The 20,526-nt window shown below is 55.7% G+C and overlaps 6 protein-coding genes across 6 annotated transcripts; 3 read left to right on the forward strand and 3 right to left on the reverse strand.

The window, feature by feature from the left end:
* Positions 1–1,614: 1,614 nt before the first annotated feature.
* UMAG_00550 (uncharacterized protein) lies at positions 1,615–1,941 on the reverse strand (the record flags this gene model as incomplete). The annotated part of the gene is made up of 1 exon (XM_011388082.1): positions 1,615–1,941. The coding sequence occupies one exon, from the start codon at positions 1,939–1,941 to the stop codon at positions 1,615–1,617; it is 327 nt and encodes a 108-aa protein (XP_011386384.1).
* A 1,505-nt stretch (positions 1,942–3,446) lies between these two features.
* UMAG_00551 (uncharacterized protein) lies at positions 3,447–6,209 on the forward strand (the record flags this gene model as incomplete). The annotated part of the gene is made up of 1 exon (XM_011388083.1): positions 3,447–6,209. The coding sequence occupies one exon, from the start codon at positions 3,447–3,449 to the stop codon at positions 6,207–6,209; it is 2,763 nt and encodes a 920-aa protein (XP_011386385.1).
* An 866-nt stretch (positions 6,210–7,075) lies between these two features.
* Positions 7,076–12,019, forward strand: UMAG_10461 (uncharacterized protein; the record flags this gene model as incomplete). Its single annotated transcript, XM_011388380.1, has 1 exon — positions 7,076–12,019. One exon carries the CDS (start codon positions 7,076–7,078, stop codon positions 12,017–12,019), a length of 4,944 nt encoding a protein of 1,647 aa, XP_011386682.1.
* A 214-nt stretch (positions 12,020–12,233) lies between these two features.
* UMAG_00553 (uncharacterized protein) lies at positions 12,234–15,365 on the reverse strand (the record flags this gene model as incomplete). Its single annotated transcript, XM_011388084.1, has 1 exon — positions 12,234–15,365. The coding sequence occupies one exon, from the start codon at positions 15,363–15,365 to the stop codon at positions 12,234–12,236; it is 3,132 nt and encodes a 1,043-aa protein (XP_011386386.1).
* Positions 15,366–16,612: 1,247 nt separating this feature from the next.
* Positions 16,613–18,344, forward strand: UMAG_10462 (uncharacterized protein; the record flags this gene model as incomplete). Its single annotated transcript, XM_011388381.1, has 2 exons — positions 16,613–16,614; positions 16,697–18,344. Coding segments are annotated over 2 exons (1,650 nt in total).
* Positions 18,345–18,562: 218 nt separating this feature from the next.
* UMAG_00555 (putative glycerol-3-phosphate dehydrogenase (NAD)) lies at positions 18,563–19,633 on the reverse strand (the record flags this gene model as incomplete). The annotated part of the gene is made up of 1 exon (XM_011388085.1): positions 18,563–19,633. One exon carries the CDS (start codon positions 19,631–19,633, stop codon positions 18,563–18,565), a length of 1,071 nt encoding a protein of 356 aa, XP_011386387.1.
* Positions 19,634–20,526: the final 893 nt, after the last annotated feature.

The following is a 20,526-nucleotide window of genomic DNA, read 5'->3' on the forward strand; positions in this document are numbered from 1 at the left end:
CCCGTGTCTCTGAACCTGTACCAAGCTGGGTGACGCAAGCGTCATAAGCTGAGACTGGAGCACCTGATTGACCTCAGACAGCCGGAGCACCAACGGAACGGCTTGGCTCGACGTTCGCCGAATTTCGAATGTCGTCAGCGGAACAGGGGCTTGCTGCTGACCAATCACGAATGTGGCCGTCGAAGCGGCTCGTGAAGCACCTCGAAGTCGCGCAGTTTTGTTGATGGAAACCAGCTGGATGTCAGATTGGCCGCAGCGAGCACCGCTTCCGGTCGCGACGGTCGACCGGCCGTTCTAAGTTAGCGTTACAACAACGGTCGCTTCGAATCTCGTAACCATGATCGAGTCCGTGATGAACTCGTACCGGCACTGAGTCACCAATGAGCTTTGCGGAAATGAGCCCAGTAGCGAGAAAAGGCCAAGAAGGCTCTCTGCTGCGTTGAGATCGGTTGAAGCAGTCTGGAGAGCAGCCAGATGAAATCAAATTGCCGCTGGTTGCGTCGATGGCTGCTCGCTTCCAGGTCGATCCCGGCGTCTTTGTGGGAAAAAATCGTCAGATGGTATTCCAAGCGAATTCATCATGATAAGAGCGCTGAGCACCGCGGCTGTCTCTGCGGCACAGAATCCCTGTTTGCTTCCCGTCACACACTCACAATTTGTCGTCGCGCGCGGGACCATGCGGCTGACAAGCAATTGCACTTTGCAATAAAAGCAAATCAAGTAGCTCACCACCCAGGGGTTCGGATGCTGGTCTGAAGGGGGAACCCAGGAGTATTGCTCCCTGACCGTTGTATATCGATGACCAATCCATGCATTTCAAGGTTGGCAACAAGAGGTTGGAGAAAGCGCAGTTTTTGCGACACGCTGTGCTGTGCTGGATCGTCGTTCCGGCTGATGGCCACGTCAAGTGAGACAAGCAGAGAACCTGCGTGCAGAGATCAACGATTTTTGATTTTTGATTCTTTGGATGATGAAAAACTCACCAAGGAAAAAAGTTCGGCGCCCCTGGCCAATAGCACAGCACAGTAATGTCACTGTACCGGCTTGCTTTTAGCTACCCCTCAGCCCAGATCTTTTACGAGTTAGCGAGCGCCCTTTGCTTGGCTTGTGCATCCTAAGCCCAGCGCGTCTAACGCCCTCTAGAACCCAATAATCATTTTGCATATTCTGCAGCCCTTGTCCCGCGCGCCGTCAAGGCGATTGCGCCGATACACCAACGGCCTACGTATCTCACGCTGTGCTGCGCTACTAATGAAACAGCTGCTGAAGCTATGCCGACGAAATTGTCGTATTTGGTGCGCGCGGTTGTGGATCGACATGGTAATCCAAGACCTGCAGCTCAATCGTGATTCGGCACTGTGTCGTCTGCGCCATGTGTATCATCACCACACACTCTCGCTCAAGAATGCATATCAGGCCTGCCATCCCAAAACAGTTTATTTTTGGACCTTTTTTCGATTCCACGCTGTCGTCACCGCTATTTCTGTGTCGGCCTTTATTTTGTGAGCGAAACTTGCAGCCACGCTCCTGATACGAGGCCACATTGGCATGATGTGCTATCTTGCTTTGTTTGCCCTTACACCACGCTAATGAGAATTTTGCGATGACGCACGCTCAGACGGCATCGACTAGCGGTGCTACATCGGGATGCTTGATGTACCTCGCCGAGAAATCACGAAATTGCGTGGAGAGGCGGTGCACTTGAGGCGAGCAGCGTGTTGGTGTCTCTTGCACACGCCAGCGACAGCCGGTGGGTATAAGTGTTAGCCAGATGACTAGCAAAGCGGTGTTCGGAGATGGGTTGGCCAAGGATGGCGCTGAATTGGACTGTGTGCCTTCTTTGCTGTTCCAGATCGGGTTGCAAAGGTACAAAGAAAGGCCAGAATCACGAATCACGAATCGTGAATGTGGATCGCGAATGCTTTGCTGTGGATGTTCCATCCTCTCTGTGCCTCCTCACATTTCCAATTTTATTTACTTATTTATTTATTTGTTTATTTGTTTATTTATTTATTATACATAACAATATATTTTAACTTTGACTTTTTTTTCCATTTTGATAATCGTGACTATTTTCCATGGCGGCCGTCTGCAATCGTGAATCGGTTTTCTGTCGCGCTCAATCACGAATTACGTCGTGCGTCTCGTCTCCCCGTGTCACATTCACGATTTGCATTTCGATGGTTGGATCGATCCATCTCTCGTGTGTCTCATGACTGCAGTCACAGTCAAACAAGCTGACGCCTCAATTGTCCGGAACCCTTTGGGTGCAGCCTCGCAGATCTCGCTTTACTGTGCCTCGCTTGTTGGCTCGTTGGCTGGTTGACAGGCTTGCCAACTACGCCCTTGTTCCCTCCCATCTCCATCGTCTATGTATCTTTCATCTCTTGGATCCCACCGTCTCCACCTTTTCGATCACCATCGTTCCCTTTAGCCCAAGTCGCCGTCGTGGCTGTGGTCATCGCTTTCCCACACCATCGTCTTTCTTTCTTGTTCCGGACCCCGACCGCTGAATTGGCTTGTCCGTACAACTTCATGGCACGGCAACCCTCAAGCTATCTAGTCACTTGCGATCAGCTCTACTGTATACTTCTACTTCAACTTCATCTCATCGGCGAGCATCTGGTAGCGACCCCGGTGCCCACTCTTTCAACCCAGGCGCTTCACCAACACCGGAACTGGCATCCCGTCCTTTACCCACGCTAGCCACCACCACCCCTTCTTGTGTTCACGCCTCTGTCAACATACACAACTCTACCATTGTTCCATCGAATCGTATCGTATCGAATCGCTTCGCGCTTCAACCTCTCCGACTCTCGACTGATCAGCCAACCATTGATCTTTGCATAACCTCTGGCTTCACCAATTCACCGCACCTTCATTTCGCTCAACAGCGAACCACCTTGTAGCATACTCTAATTGCTTCAGCCGCGCCTCGATTGTTGTTTGCCGTTACATTACCCTGTAGCACCGCTTCGCCCGCCGTAATCAGCGCTGTCTATCATCCCACCGCAGCCCTCTCGACGCTAGGCACGCGCGCGCGCATATCGGACCCACAGCTCGCCCTCTCAACGATCATCGTCTCCAGCTCTGGTGCCCACCTCTCATAAGTCATCTTTGCCACTCATCGCTTGTCGACAACCCAAATGTCTCGCCGCCTGCTCGCAATACTCTGATCATCCTCACACCCGTAGCAGCCACATTTGGCTCGTGCGGTGCTCTGCTGACGACCCAGCTCACTCACCGCGCCAGCCTAGCCAGCAACATTTTCAGGCTGAGGCAGGGTACTGCTAGCTTCTCCATTGACCGCACCATCCATCTCTGTCCGACATCTACTCTGTCCTCCGGCGCAGCTCTTGGCCTGTCTCTTCGACTACGCCCTCGATCTGCTGAGCCAGACAGGCTGGCCAGCTTCAGCTTTCATCATTCTATCGACCCAAAGAGCCATGGGGCCGACCGGCGCGAGAGCGGGGATTCCTTTCCCCGGCGCCAGCAGCGCCGCCGCCTCTACCAGTGCTTCTACCCGTGCTCCTTCGATACCGCGCTCCGTCGCCGATTCTCTGCCGGAATCCTCAGAGCCGCCAGAGTCTCGTGACATGGAACTGGATTCGGAACCCCCTGCAGCAGCAGCGAGGCGCACCAACCAAACTGGGCTGGGGCCTTCCACCAGCCTACCAAGTATCAAGAACCTCTTTGGTCTTGAGCGAAAGGAGCCGCTAGCTTCGGTCCGACGCGTCGATGGTTTGTCAGACGACGGTCATTCTTCCGTTGGTACCGCGACACCCGGCTCGCCAGCCGGTCTGCACCCATCAGCCTCATCCCGCCCTGCCGATCGACGCGGCCATAGGAGTCACGCCAGCACCACCAGCTTCCCCGAATTTCAATCGGGTCTCTCGCATAGCACCAGCTCTTCATCGCTCGGTCCCATTCGCACTCGCCATTCGTCCAATACTTCCGGCTCTTATGGACGAGGTGCAGCATTTGTGCCCAGTACGCCTCCACGCCCAGCTGGCTCTTCGGCACTTGCCTTCAGCCCCGAAGACGCCAGCTCGAGACGGAGAGTCGACTCGCGTTCGCGTCAGGCGCAGGCCCTCAAAGGACTCATCCTCTCGCCGCCATCGCTCAGGCTACCACTGGACGGCGATGGACCCTCCTCCGACATGCATGCAGGCTCGCAAAGACGTAGCGGTCATCGACCCGCCTCGTCCTCATCCGGTTCGCTTTCGACCCTATTTTCGCACATTTCCACCTCGTCCGATCCTGCACCCATGCTACCCCCGGGCTACCTACCCTCGACACACACTTCGGAAGAAAGTGTACCGCACGACGGATGGGGTGCCGCCAGCGCACCTTCGGACAGCACAAGTCCACGCACCAGCTGGCACAGCCGATCCTCGACACTCGAGTCAGGCGAGGCAGCTTACAAGATGACAGGCGGCTCGCTACTACCGCCATTTCGCGAGGCACATTTTTCACAAGGCGAGCCTCCTCGTCACTCACCGGAACAGCACTTGTCGATCCTCTCGCGCCACGGATCCATGCGTACTCCCGGTCCCTCTGCCAATCTGAGCGCTTCCTTAAGTCGACCTCGCGCTCGTACCTTGACGCACGGAGATCGTCCCATCGCTCCGCTGCCCAATTCGGAGGATCCAGCGAGGAAGCAGAGGCTCGAGGCCGCTTCAGAGCTGCTACGTATAGGACAGCCGAGGGGCGACGATCTACAGGCAGTCGGAAGCGGTGGTCGCGCATCTTCGCACAGGCACACCATGTCGATGCAGGAACGTTTACCGCTTCCTCTTGAACTCTATGAAACCGCAAACACGGTTCGAACACATCGGCCCAAGTCTCACTCAATGTCCGGCCAGGAACCGTTTGATCCAAGCATGTCGCTGCATCATGGCCCGCCCGTAATGCAGGCGCCGGGGCCAGGTGCGCCTCTGTTTGACCGTGGACCCCCTCCACCGCCATCAGGTGGCGGTGGCGGTGCCTTTAACTCGTTCCATCCGAGAAGAGGACGTGGCGCTGGCGAGGAAGCGACGCATCCCGGTGGGGCCGGATGGGTGTTTCCACGCCGACCGATGCCTTCGGAATCGGCCGAGGCGCAACGCAACGCATTCCAAGCGCAGATGATGCGAGGGCAGGCACTAGCAAGCGTTCCCGACGGCATCATCTCGGCTCAGCACGCCGGCGCTTTTGGTGGTGGTGTACGTGCAGCACCGAGCACAACAGGTACGATCGCATCGGGTCAGGCGAAGTACGAGTGTGCGTGGTGCGGCAAGCGCTTCTCACGACCTTCGAGTCTTAAGATTCATCATCACTCTCACACGGGTGAAAAGCCGTTTGTATGCAACGAGCCAGGGTGTGGTCGTTCTTTCAGCGTTCAGTCGAATCTGCGGCGACATCAAAAGTGCCATGCACCCGGCGGCGACCCTTCCGAACTTGAGTCGTCTCGTCAGCAGCAAGGGCATGTCGCGAGTCGCAGTGAAGATGGCTATTGGGCACGTGGGCCGCCTCCTCCTGCTGCCTCTTCCGGCGCAAGAATGAGCCCGATCGCTGGCGGAAGCGGAGGTTGGCATCCAGCACATGGGGGTTACGCTCCTGGACCTGCGCCAGCCCATGCGTACAGCATGGGACCTCCGCCACCGGGATCCATGCCTCCTCAGATGCAGATGCAGATGCAAATGCAAATGCAAATGCACGGTAAGGACCATCCGCCCCTGTCGCGTTCGGCCTATGAACCGGGCTCACGAAGCATGAACGCCTGGACCGAGATGCGGGGCGGCCACATGCCACCGCCTGGCTATCGAGACTACGAGCGCGGTCCATCCAATGACGGCTACAATGTGTCAGGGTCACCACGTCATTTTACGCAGATGCAGGAGCGTCGACTGTCCGAGTCGTCTGCAGAGGAAGAAGAAGAGGATGAGCTGCTGCACGAAGACGATCTGGCTGCGAGACAGACAGCGGACAAGGCGGAGAGGACGGATGGACTTGTTCAAAGAGCCGAAGTTACGTCTTTGTCAAGAGATTCGCTGTCGAGAGACGGCTCGAGCGAGGATGAAGCGGATACAACAGTCACGATGCGGAAAGGACCGCGCCCGAGGAGCACAACGAGTGCAAGCGTAACCTCGAACCTGCGCGCGGGCTTTAACTCGCTCTTGAATCCTGAGGACCACATGTCGGAAGACCGTTTCAAGGACGAGCGCTGATCGGTGCGGCCAACAAACCCTTTGAGCAACCCCATAGCACATGATCTAGCGCTCCCCCCTTGGCTCACGGAAGCGAAGGTCGATTGCATTCACGATTGACATCCAATGAAATGATCGTGGATACCCTGTTTTTGAATTTGCATATGGACCCACTCGTGACTCTTGTCAGAGGTCTGTGATTTTGCATGCGAAGTTGAGGCCTTTCAGAGCTCAAAGCGTGAAGATTGGAAGTGTGCGGCGGGTGCGAGTGCGGGTGCCGTTGGAGAATAAGAAGACTTGCGACTTTGGAGGCGGCTCTGCTCGCCAAATTGAGCCTGGTTGCTGCTTTTGCGAGTGACAAGTCGCGTCAATCAGTGAATCACGAATCGTGAATACACGATTGTGAATGGCCAAGTTAATTACGAATCTTAATCACGAATGTTCACGATTGGCTTCCGATTCGGTAGATTCGTGATTCGCTTCGTGCTTCCCGCGTTACACACAACTGCCACACGCTTCGACTACGCAGCCGCCCGCCCATTGTGCTGCACGCCCATCACAATCGTGCAGCATTCACGATTAGTTAGCACGACTTGCCTCGCCTCTCCATTCGTGAATCGTGATTCGTGATTCGTGATTCACCAGACACTCGCGACTCGTACCCACGCTCCTCGCACACCGGCGAGACGATCCAACGAGCCCAAGGGGCAAAGCTCAAACCCTGTTGCGAGCCGCTCGGCTTCCACGTGCCAAGCCGCTACGCTTCGGTTCGGCCCAACTCAACACGAGGCAAGGTGGCTCCATCGCAGGTGTGGGTCTTTTGTTGTGCCTGCACACTTTCCAACGAACATTGACATCGTTCCGCCGCTCAAGCCGTGTCGTCACGCATGCCTTCCACGACTGCATTCGGTGCGCCTCGGCGTACATCGACCTCGAGCGACTATTCCGAGATCCCTTCATATCCTAGTCCCAACACGGCGTCACCACCTCGGAGCCATGCTCCCTCCTTGCGCTCATTAGCTGAACGCAAGCCCGACGCGAAAAGATCCTACCCCACATTTCATCCTAGCCCACGTCTCCTACAACCTCAGCGTCCCGACACGGCCAGCACCACCACTTCCTTTGTCTCAGCCGGCGCACGTACATCGGCTCCGGCTTCCCAAACGAGCGCATCCAGTTCTCGCCACACTTCGCCGAAAAAACCGTCTGCTCCCTCACGTATCGGCAGGGACTTTGAAGCTTTGCTCGCCTCCGATGAGACCTACGTGCTGAGAGATCGCGCAAGAATTGCACTCGACAACGAGATTCCTCAAAATACAAGCGTACAGCTGTTTCCGTCGAGATCTCCATCCAGCACCCATCGTGTCATTGTCGAGCGTCGACGTCAGCAAGCTTCATCGTCCTCATTGAGCACCGATCTGGACGAGTTGGATGAACAAGACACCGAACAGCTTGATACCACGCCGCGGCCTCTGCACGTTGACGTCTTCCAGTCGCCTCAACGTAGGCAGCCTTCGCCGACTACCCCTGCCACACTTGCTAAACCCGCTTCCGCATCGCGCGCCACCTCGGCCAAGACTTCGCACCCGCCTACTTCGCCCGACCGAATCACCTCCCTTCGACGTCCTACCTCTGCCTCTTCAAACCCCTCTTCTCCCTCGTCCAAATTTCAAACGGCTCCAATGTCTGTAATGCCAGGCTACCTTTCGCCTCCTGCGACCGGCTCCGCCAACACCACCCCACGATCTCGCCCACGACTCGGTAGCAGCGTCGGACTCGAGCAAGAGATCGACGATACTATGCCTGGTCCGAGTGACACAGATTCAGTTGTGCCTATGGTCTCATTCCGTCAGCGCATGAAGAAAACAAGCGGGTTCCTTCGCAAATTCCGTAAGGACAACACGCCGGCACGTCGCGACAGAGAAGCCGCTGAATCAACTCGGTCTGGTTCAGTGGGACATGCCTATTCGATCGGCTCCAACCCATCCTCCACCTCACTAGGTCGAAGCGGCATCAGCGACACCAACATCAGTCTCGCCGCCCTGAGGCGCAGGGAGAGCAAGGCTAGCATAGGAAGCCTCGGCGGCGCTTCGAACACCGGAAGCATCTCGAAAAGTCAGCATTTCACCTCGACAGACGGCGTTGCGGTTCCAACCATCCCGGAACGGTTCATGCAGCCTTCCACCAGCTCAAACGCGCAAAACGACGTGGCTTTGGAAGCAGTCCAAGAGTCTCTGCCCCAGCGTGATGTTGTCGCCCCGTCAGAGTCGCAACGGCTCGCGCCGCAGATCAAAACTGGTCTTCGAGTTCCGTCGGCGCCAGCGACTATGACCGAGTGGGACCCAGCCACCAAATATTCGCTGCCACAGCGGTCCAGCTCGCAGGGGCACGTGCACGAGCGTAACAAGTCGCTTGCGTCCAGCGAATCGTCGGGAGTTATCAGGCTGGCCGTTCAGCAGCTCTCGTCCCACATGGACGATGTATGGAAGGCGACTCCCGCCCAAGAGGTGCAGATACCCAACGCACGAGACGCACGAGACGCACCATCGCCAAAGCGATCATGGGGCCCCTCACCTCAGCTCCCCGATCTCGACATCAACCACAGCAAGCAAAGATCCGGTAACTTCATGGAGGAGCCCGACCTCGTCTCAAGCAGTGAAAGCGGTGCAGTGCCAGCTGCAGCTTCCAAGATGGATCGCTCTGCCAGCGCATCGTCTAATTCCAACTTATCGACACAGCTGAGTCGTGAGTCACGCAACAAGGAACATGCTGGACTAGGCATAATCAGTCAGGTATCCACTCCTGGTGAGCAGGTCTGGAACAAGTCTGGTGCCGCCCAAGACGGAACTGAATCGGCTGGATCACCGGTAAACGCAGCGAGCAACGACGAATCGCGAGAACCCATCACGCACCTTCCGCAGCTACTGCCGACAGAACGCTCGAAGCGTTCGATCCAACCAAGTCCGCCACCTCCCACAGATTCTCCTCGTATGGCCACGTTGTCGCGCAGCAGTCGACCCAACTCGATCGATGCTTTCGCCGGAGACGCGCGACGCCGAACGACCGATTCCGGTGCTAGCCTTGTCAGCATCCGAACGTTTGAGACGGCTGCCGAGAGTGCCGGTCCAGGCAGTACAGATGCCAAGGTCGCTTCGTTCGATTTGCCTTCTGCTGACTCTGTGCAAACCGCATCACCAATGCTTTCGCGTGATACTACTCGATCTGCTACCAGCCCATCCGTTGCATCGCGTAATATAGCGCAGCATGTGTCGCACACTACCAACGGCCATGTTCATCTTGATGACGAGCGAGACGACAAGTCCGAAATCGACGAGCAAGAGCAGAGCATCCGCCTCGTCCCAAGACGTTCAAATACGGAAGACATCAATCTGGCGTGCGACAGTGCGATGACGATCATCACTGCACCCGAATCACCGGTATTGGACCGATGGGCTGCAGTTGGCAAGACGTCGGAGCTGTCCGAACAGTCCTCGCTACAGACTGAGCGCGATCGAAGTACAAGTCGTGGCGGTACGAACCCAGCGCTACTATCAACTCGGTCAGTGCACAGGAGTTCTTCACCTGTCTCGTCGCCCGGCTCGGCTAGGACGAGCTTTGACGCTGCGGTTGCGCAAAGTGTTGATGGCGGATCTGGAGTGTCTCCAACGAAAGCGGCGTCGGCGCTGGAGCTGGCGACCAAATGCTGGAACGAAGATCCTGGCTTCTTGAAGCGCGACAAGATCGCCGAATGGCTTGGTGGCTTGGGTTTGGTCAACCGTGCCGCGAGGAGCTACTACTTTGCCAATTTTGACTTTGCTGGCTTGCGCCTCGACATGGCTTTCCGTCGATTGTGCGATAAGCTATTCCTACGTGCTGAAACGCAGCAGATCGATCGCATCTTGGCCGCTTTCTCGCAAAGGTACTTCGAGTGTAATCCGGATTCGGTGCTTGGGAGCGCTGACGTGGTGCACTCAGTGGTGTTCAGTATTCTGCTGCTCAATACCGATCTTCACATTGCCGACCTGCAAGAGAGGATGACGCGACAGCAGTTTGTAAAGAACACGTTGGGCGCGATCGCGGAAAGCAGAGGAGACGCAGCAGACGTGGAAGACGGAAGAAGCAGTTTTAGCGTCGCGCCTGGCGAGATGACGCGCAGCACGGATGCTGTACCACCACCGGCGGCTGCGCAGCGACGCAACAGCATCAGCAGCTATCTTGGTAGTCGTTCCAAGCACACTTCGAGCGCGACAAATTTGGAGGCGTCGTCGGATGCGCACCTGGACCATTGGCGACCGGGGACGAGTATGAGTGGATCCAAGGGGAAAGAGGCCGAGGTCGAGTGGTTGCTGCGCGAGATCTATGCGGCGGTCAGGTCGGAGCGTATCTTGCTGCCAAATCCGGAAACCGGGTCAGAGACGGTGGCTGGTGGAAGGGTGTCTGCGAATTTCAGTCCGAGTCTCGGTGGTGGTCGTCGCAAGTTGGGCAACGACCGGATGACCGCCTTGAAACGAGGGTCTATACGCGGTATACAGGGGCTGCTGGGTGGGATCGGATCGACTCCGCTGGTGGATGGGGCGCTCAGTCCGAATCCTTCGAGAAGCTCGGTGGACTCGTGGGGACGAACTTCGCAGTCACTGGCTGACCGCGATCGACTGCTTTCGCCGCTACCCAGCACTACACTCGGATTCGTGAGCACGTTGACTCAGACGATCATCAAAGAGTCGATGGAGGAGGAGAACACTACCGCAGCGGCGGCGACGACCAAAGAGGCGGCGTTGGACGAAGAAGACGATGACGATCAGTTGGCGCTCGCCGGACCACCTTGGGCCAAAGAAGGCTCGCTTACACGCAAGATTTATTGGGAGAGCACAGGCAAACGCGCAAAGGACAAGAACTGGACCGAAGTGTTTGTCGTGGTGTCTAAAGGAACGTTGTCTATGTTTCGATTCGATCTCGGCGGGTCTTCGGCAGGCGCGGCGTGGAAAGGCGCAAAATCTCGACCGTCGGCAACTGGCGCTGAGGCTGATGCCGAGGCTGATGCTGGTGGCGCTGCGTTCGGAGGCGGCAATTGGTTGTCGTCTGCGACGTGTCTTGGGGAGATTTCGCTGGCTCACTCATTGGCGAATGCATTACCTCCACCTGGGTACAGCAAGATGCGGCCGCATGTGTTTGCACTCACGCTTCCAGGTGGAAAGATGTTCTTTTTCCAGACTGGTCATGAGGAACTCGTTAACGAATGGGTGAGCACGTGCAATTATTGGGCGGCAAGACAGTCCAAGGAACCGCTACCGGGAGGAGTCAGCAACATGGAGTATGGCTGGAATAAGGTGTTGCCGCTAGTAGAGGATGTGGATGAGCTCGATGGGGAAGATACGAAGATCGGGACGGATTCAAGGTCGACATTTTCAGTGGCTGTATCTGGAGCTGCATCCTCGAAGCTGGACTACGCGAGTAAGGAGCGTATATTTATCAACGAATGGCACACGCCACAACTGCCGTCTGTCGCATCGACGCTTTCGGAAGATCGCCAACTGATACGTCTGGAAAAACAAGTGGCGCATATCCAAGCCTCGCTATCGGAGCACAACAAGCTTCGCCACCCAATGCTAGCTCTGTATGCACCCAAATCTGCAAGCTACTCAAAAGCGCTCGCTAACTGGGAGAAAAAAAGCAACTGGCTCCTCCAGGAACTCGTCAAATACCAAAGCTACCTCGAATCGCTCAAACACAGCGCCGACCTAAAGGCCGAAAGAAGAGCCGCGCGAGAGGTAGACCAAATGGTCAGAGACGGCGACGAAATGCTCGCCCAGCTCCAGTTGAGTACTGCTTGATCCGGCGTCTGCGCAATCCGACTCAATTCAGATCCTGTGCATCTTTCATCTTCGAAACTATCTGGCCGTGCGTGTGTGTGTGAAACGAGTTGGGTTTTAGATTGCATCCACGCAGCTTGTCATGGTCGATACAGGTCTGAACGTGCGTCTCCTTGGAATACCGATCCTGATCGACATTCGCGATTACTCAAGCGAAATTTGCAAACCTGAAATCTCACGCCGTCTCGCCGTCTTGCGTGACCAACCCGATCCTGGCTCGCCACAACTCCTCTTTGAGCTTGGTCACTTCGGCCCACATCTTGTCTTCCCATTCCATGCTGTCCAGCTTGTCCAGATACAGCGCGGTGATCGGAGGCGGCGGAAGCGCAGCTGCAGCTGTAGCGTCGCTTGGCGTGCGCGGCGGAAGCGCGTGTCCCGGCGTATGATGGCGTCGGGGCGGAATGACGGGAGCGGGCGAGACCGAGGCGGCGGCAGACCCGGACCCGGGCCCGGTTCCGGTACCGGTACCGCGAGCGACCGAGCGTCGTGGCAGCGGTGGCGCAGAGATGCCTGCGGTCGCAGTGCTCGCAGTGCTCCCATCAGCTTGCTTGCTTTCAGTTGCCACTGCGGCGTCTGTGGCTACTACGTCTTTAGTCTCCGAAAGCTTTGGCGGTGCATCAGCTTCCTTCGCTTCAATCTCAGTGGCTACTTCTTCCTCCTCGGCCTCAGCATCTGCTAGCTTGACATCGGTACTGGGAGACGACGGCGCATCGGCAAAGTCGTCATCGTCACCAGTCGGTTTCTTGTCCTCTTCTGACCTCTCGTCCGCGCTGTTGGCAGTCTCGTCCTTCTTGTCTGTGTGCTCGGACTCACTCGCTTCGTTTGCCGTGGCCTGAGCAACTTCGTCACCGCTTGACTCCTCGTGTACGCTCTCCTTGAGCTTTTCAACTTCCATCTTTTCCTCTTCCGTCTCTCCATTCCCAGTCTTCTCTGCTGCTGCTGCTGCTGCTGCTGCTACTTCTTCTTGTTCTTCTTTTTCTTCCATCTTTGCTTCTTCAGCTCTAGCGCTTTCGGCTGCCTCATTGTTCTCGGCAGCGGCGACCGCCTCTTCCAGCGTCTCGACTTGTTCGCTCTTCGCCGCTGGTGCTGGTGTAGTGTCCTTCTGCGAATAAAGCGATGACGTGCTAGCCAAAGCTTGCTGCTGATCCTCGAGCATGAATTTGCCCTCGAGCACAACGGAGCGTTCGAGATTGCGAACAAAGCCCCAGTACTGGCAGGCCGCGCGCAATCGCAAAAGGCAGTGATGTGGACAGAGCAAGTAGCGTGTTGGCGAACTCTCGCTGAGGCGGAAGATATGAGTGGGAACAGGCAAATGGGCAAGAACGAATGCGTCGTTGGACGGAAGCGCTTGCGCATCGCCATCAGTTGTAGTAGGCAACGACGCGACGTTGTTGGCAGCAGCGTCTGCTTCTGCCGTCGCTTTGACGTTGGAAGAAGATCTTCTAAAGGAGCTGAACAGCCCACCTCGAGACGGCTTGGGTGTAATGGTTCCCGAATTGCTGCCACTGCTGGATCCAGTAATAGAGCCGAGCGAGCTAGCAGCCGAGCTGGCCCAACTTGAGGTTGCCGTTGCAATACTGCTGGGCACCAAAGACGTCTTGCCGCCCTGTTCGGCAGACATGGCGGTGGCAGCGACTCCACCTGGCAAGGGAACATTGACAATGGGAATGCCGCACATGGAACATGCTGCAGGCGGCAGCTGAGCGTTCTCTCGGCGGATGAGGTCTTCGTCGATCGTCGTGCTTCCAGAAAAGATGGGCTCGATTACTAGGTTTCCCTCTAGGATGGCGGTGTTGGCTTGTCGTCTGCTCAGCCAGTTAAGACCGGGTGCAAAGTCGAGTCGAAGACACGGCTCGATATCCTCCTCCTGCGATCGTTTGATGAACGGTAATGAAAGCTGACTCGGCAGAGAAACCATACTCTCTACACTGGATGGCAGACTGGGATAATCACGATGTCGGCTGACCCCAGCAATGGCGAAAGGAGAGCTTGCGACGATAGCCCCGCCAAGTCCCTGACTGTAAGCTGTGGCCGCGGTTGGGAGTGAATTCATCGATGCAGCAGCATTGGTCGATTGCTGGAGGGCTGGTGAGGCAGTACGAGGAGTTGGCGTGCCAGTGCGCGATTCGCGTCCTCCGTTGTTTGGAAGCGGATAGTTGTAGAAAGGAGCAAGTTGTTTGCGGAGTCTGCGTAGATGGGCGATGAAGGAGCGGAATTCCTGGTATGGTACGATATTGATGATAAGGCGAGCTTCAGCGGCAAGGTCGAGGGTAGGTCTGTGCTTGCGATCCTGCATTGCTGATCTCTGAGAGATCGACCTGGCCAAGGACGATGTGTTGAGACGATGGAAGCTGACAGCGCCGCTCTCCACCGATGCAATGGAGGCACCATCATCGCCGTTGCTCTTCATGGACGAACCACTCTGGAGCTTCTCGACTTGACGCTGCAGGTCGGCGAGCACCCTTTGCTGCTCGAGCATGATGCCTTCCGTGTCCTTGAGACGCTCCTCCATGTTGCGACTTTTCTCTTCTGCTCGGGCACGCGAGAGCCTCTCAACGGCCACCATCTTGTTGGCTTCGCTGAAGAGACTGGAGCTGAGCTCGTCGAGTTCAGCCTCAATTTTGCTCTTGTCGCTTTCGGCTTTGCCGCGTTGCGCCGTCTCCTCGATGACGCGATCCATCATCCTTTGCATCTCGCTGCTGACATGGGCCTTTTCTACCAAGAGACCAGTGTTGAGTGCATCGAGATGCTCTGCACGCTCCTTTTCAAGTTCTTTGATCTTGGCAGACATGCCCTGCACTCGCTCCTGTGCGTCCGAATAGTCATCTTCGAGGTCTGCGATACGGTTGAAAGATCGAACGAGCTTCTCATTGAGGCTTGTAACCTGGTTGGTTAAGTCTTTGATCTGAGCTTGCAGTGCTTCGGTCGAAATGTTGTCGGACATGGCTGTGGATGGAGCAGCTGCAGCTGGGACATCTTCGGAACGAGACCCTTCCTGGCCTGCTATTGATATCGATTGCGACTGAGGACGAGAATTGCTGTTTGGATTCGAATGATCATTGCTAAAGATGGCAGAAGCCGCAGAGGCGCGCTTGAGAGCTGCGGTTTGGTCGTCCTGATCATGATCACCATTGGTGGAGAGGCGTTTGACATCAGCATCAATCGAAGACTCCTGGCCAAGTACATCGTCAGGATTGGCCTCGTCGGCCAAGATTGCGTCGGGGTCGAGGCGCTGCAGTTGTGATTCTGGAATGCTAGCGTCGGCGGTTTCCGCCTTGTTGGGCTCGGCATCATTTGTTGCCGACATTGTGGGAGCCAACTTGTCTCACGACGAGCTTACTGAGTGGATCGGAAGCAACTTCCGATTCAGAAGCTTCGCTGTCACAAACCAGGTACTGGCAAGGGCGAAAATGAGCGAACGGTGGTGAACATGTGACGGACAGAGAGAAGAAGTGGATCACCTGATATCGACTTTCTGAATCATTGAATTACGAATCGTGAATTGCTTGGATACACGTCCACACGTCCATGCACACACCAGCCCCCAGAATTTTCAGATGTGAGAGCCACGAGCCACGAGCTCGAGTTTTACGTGTTAGACAGTCACGAGTCACGAGTGTTACATGAGTTAGCGGGGCACGGGGAGGTGTGAAATCGTGGATCCGATGCCCTCTCCCTTCAGCCAACGTGCACATTAACGTTGCCTTCGGAAGAGCCGCAAAAGTCTCAACAACGTTCGAATCTGTGGTTGTGCTCTCAAACTGTCGATCCGTCTGATTCGGAGAACCCATACGTGATACAGTATGTTCTTTGTCAGTGCTATGGTCTGGGCCGCAGATCGTGTCGGATCACCCACGCAGCTCTGTCACGCCCGCGCTGTTGTGAGAGACTGCTGAGCTGCTCAACATTTCCTCCCACCGCCAAGTTGAGAATTCACACACACGCATGCACGCAGCCCGTGCAGCGTTGCACGCGCCATCACGGCCAATCTGGCGTAGCCATTCACGATTCACGCCTTGTGATTTCAAGTGACACTCACGACTTTAGCGACCGAAGAATCGTGAATCACGAATCACATTAATCATTACCCAGCCCCATACTTTCCACACCTCACCTCGGCTTGCTGACCTTCTCATCTCCCGTTTTCCATCTTGTCCTTCACCTCTAACAATCCAACAGCGCGTAAATCGATCGACACCCTGCCAACTCTCGACACGCGGATGCCTTCATCTCCGTCAGCCTTTGCTCACCTCCACCCACTCACCGCGGTTGCTATTCGTGGGCGCTGCTGTGCCAGAAGCAAAACCTTCCCCGCAACTTTTGCATAAGGAGGCCGTGCTGCTTCACAACGGCTACGCATTTGACGCCACGACCTACCACTTTCACTCTGATCAATACGTGTTTGCGATCTTAGACGACTACAGCACATCATTCTGAACGATACAGTGCACTTGGTCAATCGAGCGAGAAGCTACATAGCTCTCTATCCTTGGGTCTGCTTTTTTCTCCGGAACTCGTCACTTGTTCATTCCGAACAAGTCCTAGATTGCAGAAATGTAAGCGAACATGATCTGAAACCGAACTACATTGCGTACCATTGCTTACTGGAGACTTTTCTCTTTCTCTTCTCGACATCAGGGCGAGCGATAAAAGTCAAACTCTGCCCAAGGCTGGTGCTAGCCTCTCTGAGCGTATTGCAGCTCTGCAAAGAAAAACGTCGAATCCGGTAAGATCCACCAATCTTTCCCCACCAGGTACTGCAACTTCGACAGGATCCGGCAGACTGAGCCCGGGAGAAAGCCCCTCGAGGTCTCCCTCCGGCAGCTCCAGCCTCAACGCCGTGCGCGAGCGTATTGCAAAGTTTCAGTCGAGCGACGAGAGACCCGTCATGCCCAGAAGTTCCTTCGGGTCTCCCGCACCTAACCCCGAAATTCGAAGCGCGCGAAGTCAGTTTCCTGGAGCCAGCGCTGGCAAAGGAACAGGTGCATGGGGCGAGGGTGTATTGCGACCACAAATGACCGGCGGCGTCTGGCTCGGCGCTGGCGCTGGGGGCGGATGGGGCGATCCTGCTTCAGCGTCGCTCCGCCCTCAAATGACTGGTGGTGCTTTTCTCGGCAACGGCACGCCGCGCACTTCGGGTCTTGGTGCGTCAAGGCCAATGCGAGTAGCTTCGGACAACATTATGCACGGAGTGGGTCGAGACGCTTTCGCCGAGCTTGACGACGACCTCGTTCTGACCGGACGCAATCGTCCAGAGCCGACCGCCACCGCATCGGCTGACGAAGCCGAATCTTCCAAAGAAGTACTTGCGAACGGTACCACTTCTAAAGACACTACTGAAGCGCTGCCGAAGCTGCCCGACACACCCACGGCTGAGATTGATCTCGCAAAGATCCATGCAAGCTCTGGCCTTCCAGAAACGTCTGCACCTGCCGCCATTCCCGACTTCCCTGAGGCACCTTCTTCCGCGCTGAAAGAAACACATAAAGTCAATAGTGCATTTGAGGCTGCCAACGCGAACCCCGATACGTCGATAGAGATTGGCATTCATGGACGATCCGCTGACGATGTCGAGCGCATCCGCCAACGCGCGCAGGACTTGCAGATATCCGATGAGTCGGACATGGCTGCCGACAACGAGCCTTGGATCGCACCTTCGCCAGCTGACCCGGCCGGTCAGGTACCGAAACCGATCGATACGAACGAGATTCTTGCTACCCAGAGTCAGTCGTCTAAGGATGATGGCCCAGATCCTTGGGTGCAAGGATATGGCAATCCCGCGGTGGACCGCGACCTCACGACCGGTGGTCTTGGTACCGAGGCACCGCGTACACCAGCAGAATACTCAGCTCCGGGAACTTTGGCTGAGCGCGCTCAAGTTGAACGGACCGACTCGGGTCGCGTTGATCCTCTAGATCCAGCAGCTCACCAAGTACGCGGACCAGGCTTGCTCGTGCCGCGAGATGAGGTTGCCGAAGCGCAGGATCTCGGACCTAGCGCTGTCAAAGCACCCCTGGCAGAATCTCCATCAACAAGCAACGCCAGCGTCACCGGGTTGACAGCATCCACGCCATTCGGCTTCAATGGCCGCCTCGCTTCGACACTGACGCCAGCTGAAAAGGCGAAGCAGGCAGTAGCGATGGGCCGCACAAAGAGTCAGTCGCAGCGTTTGCGTCGTCCACCACCAGGCACTGTCCTATCAGCCGCAGACCTTGACGCCAGCGATGACGAATACGAGCCAGGCTGGGCGAGTGTCACCAGTGTAATGTCTTCGTCGCGCTCATGATCTTGTCATTCGAACACACCTCACCATCTCAGTCCAAGCAGGGTACCGCTTTAGTTAGCCGACCCGATCTAAAGTCTGACAATAGCAATGATCATTGCCCTGTGAAGCGGCGAGCGATACGTGATTGTGGTACACCAAATGAACTGTTTGTGAACGTGTGGCGAGCTGTGAGCGGATCTTGAGGTGCTTTGAGCGTTTGAAATAAGCCAGTGATCGCTCTACAGACGACTCGTCAAATCGTGAGCGTCAATGCCCTCGTATGCGATCGAATAGACAGCCTTGAACAACGGATAGTCGTCGACCTTGCCTCGGGCCGCCAACAATTCGTGTACCTCCCTTGCGGTCTCTGTTCCTTGCAACTTTTGACCATTGAGCAACTCTTTTTCGAGCTGATCGAATGGTTTGCCGGTCTTGACGAACGCCTCGGCGCACTTTCGATTCCTTCCGCCGAGGCAGGTGGTGATGAGATCAGCGACGCCCGCACTCGTTTCTGTGAAGGTCTCGGGTTTGATTCCCTCGAAGAACTCCTCGCTGAAGCGCTTCATCTCCATCAGACCGATGCGCATCACCGCCGCTTTGGCATTGTCTCCCCAACCCAATCCATCCGTGAAACCTGCGGCGATCGCAACGACATTCTTCAACGCCCCACACAGACTTACTCCCGCCACATCCTCGATGATCCCTACTTTGAAGGTAGGCGTGTCGAATAGCTTGAAGAACAGCTCGGCGTTTTCTCGACCTTTTGCATCGGGTCGATGACCGATTGTGGTTTCTGAGAACTTGTCCTGCGCCACCTCGTTCGCGATGTTAGCTCCAGATAAAGCGGAGCACGACACCCCGAGCGCTTCTTGGATCACATCAGCAAAGATTGAGATCTTGCCATCCTTGACTTCGACACCCTTGATCATCGAGATCGCGTGTGCATCTGGGTTCACATGGCCCTTCAACTGCTTGCACACCGATCGGATAAACTGATGCGGTAAAACGAACACCAACAGCGTCGCATCCTTGACCGCATCGACAGGGTTTGGGTTGGCAATGACGTTATCCGGAAGCTTGCATCCGGGCAGGTACTTGGGATTCTCGTGTGTCTCGTTGATGACCTGCGAGAGAGGTTTGCCGTTGTAATCTTCTTCGAACACGTACATCTGCACTTCGCGTTGAAACGTGTCCGAGTGTCGTTGTGTGTTCTGACCGGCAATACGAGCGATAGCAGAGCCCCAATTTCCAGAGCCGACAATCACCACTTTGTGCTTCTTTGAAGAGCTTGATGTCGAGGCGGTTGACATGGCGGCGGATTGTAGCGTGTGCCGAGATGGAAGAGTTAGAGGTTGGAAGTGTCTTGGACTCGCGGACAGAGAGCGAGAGACGGCGATGATAGAGTGTGACCCTGCCAGTCGGAGCTGACGAGGGATGAAGGAGCCGAGTGCCGACAGAATCGTGGATGTCGTCGAAGCACTATGAGCGCGATTGCGGCAGTAAGACTTGCTGAGAGTGTTATATCGACCTAGGCTGATTTCTCCAAGTTGTCGAAGCTAAGCAAAGAAGGTTGCGGGATTTCCGAGAGTGATCCTCAGACGAACGATAAGCGGTAGAAGGGGGGCGAGGCTGAGGAAGTTATTGGTGCGAAGACAAGATCTGAAACGCTTATTGGAAACCATACGTTATACTAAATCGTTGTGAATCAGTCAGCAGGTAAGCGCGGGCAGTAATACGATGTGCCGAAGAATTGCCGCCACGCCCAAAACTTCCCGCCTGCGCCTCAGCAAAATCAAAAACTAAACCAAAAATTAAAATTTCATCGGACCACAGCCCAAGCCATCCGAAAACGGAACAAGAGCTGAGGTGGAGTAAATCACGAATAGATTCGAAAGCTTGTTGCCCTGTGCTCACCCTTGCCTCTCTTCGCCCACGAGAGAGAGTCGTTATCGGACAATAAAATCGAGTTGGGTTGGGGTTGAAAAGGGTCAGTCATCCAACCCAGCACCACAGCGCACACTGTGACTCGTGACTTTCGTCAGAGATCTCTCAGATCTTCAAATCGTGTATTGATCCACAAAGCTGTTGTTCCTCAGTAGTTTCCCTAATCCAACCATTCACGATTTGCACAATTCTGGTGGGTGAGGTGGAGCTTGACTCCTTCCTTTTCCGAAGGTGCAAGGTAAAGAGCAGTCAAAATCGA

The sequence above is a fragment of the Mycosarcoma maydis genome, chromosome 1, assembly GCF_000328475.2.
Source record: "Mycosarcoma maydis chromosome 1, whole genome shotgun sequence".
NCBI lineage: Eukaryota > Fungi > Basidiomycota > Ustilaginomycetes > Ustilaginales > Mycosarcoma > Mycosarcoma maydis.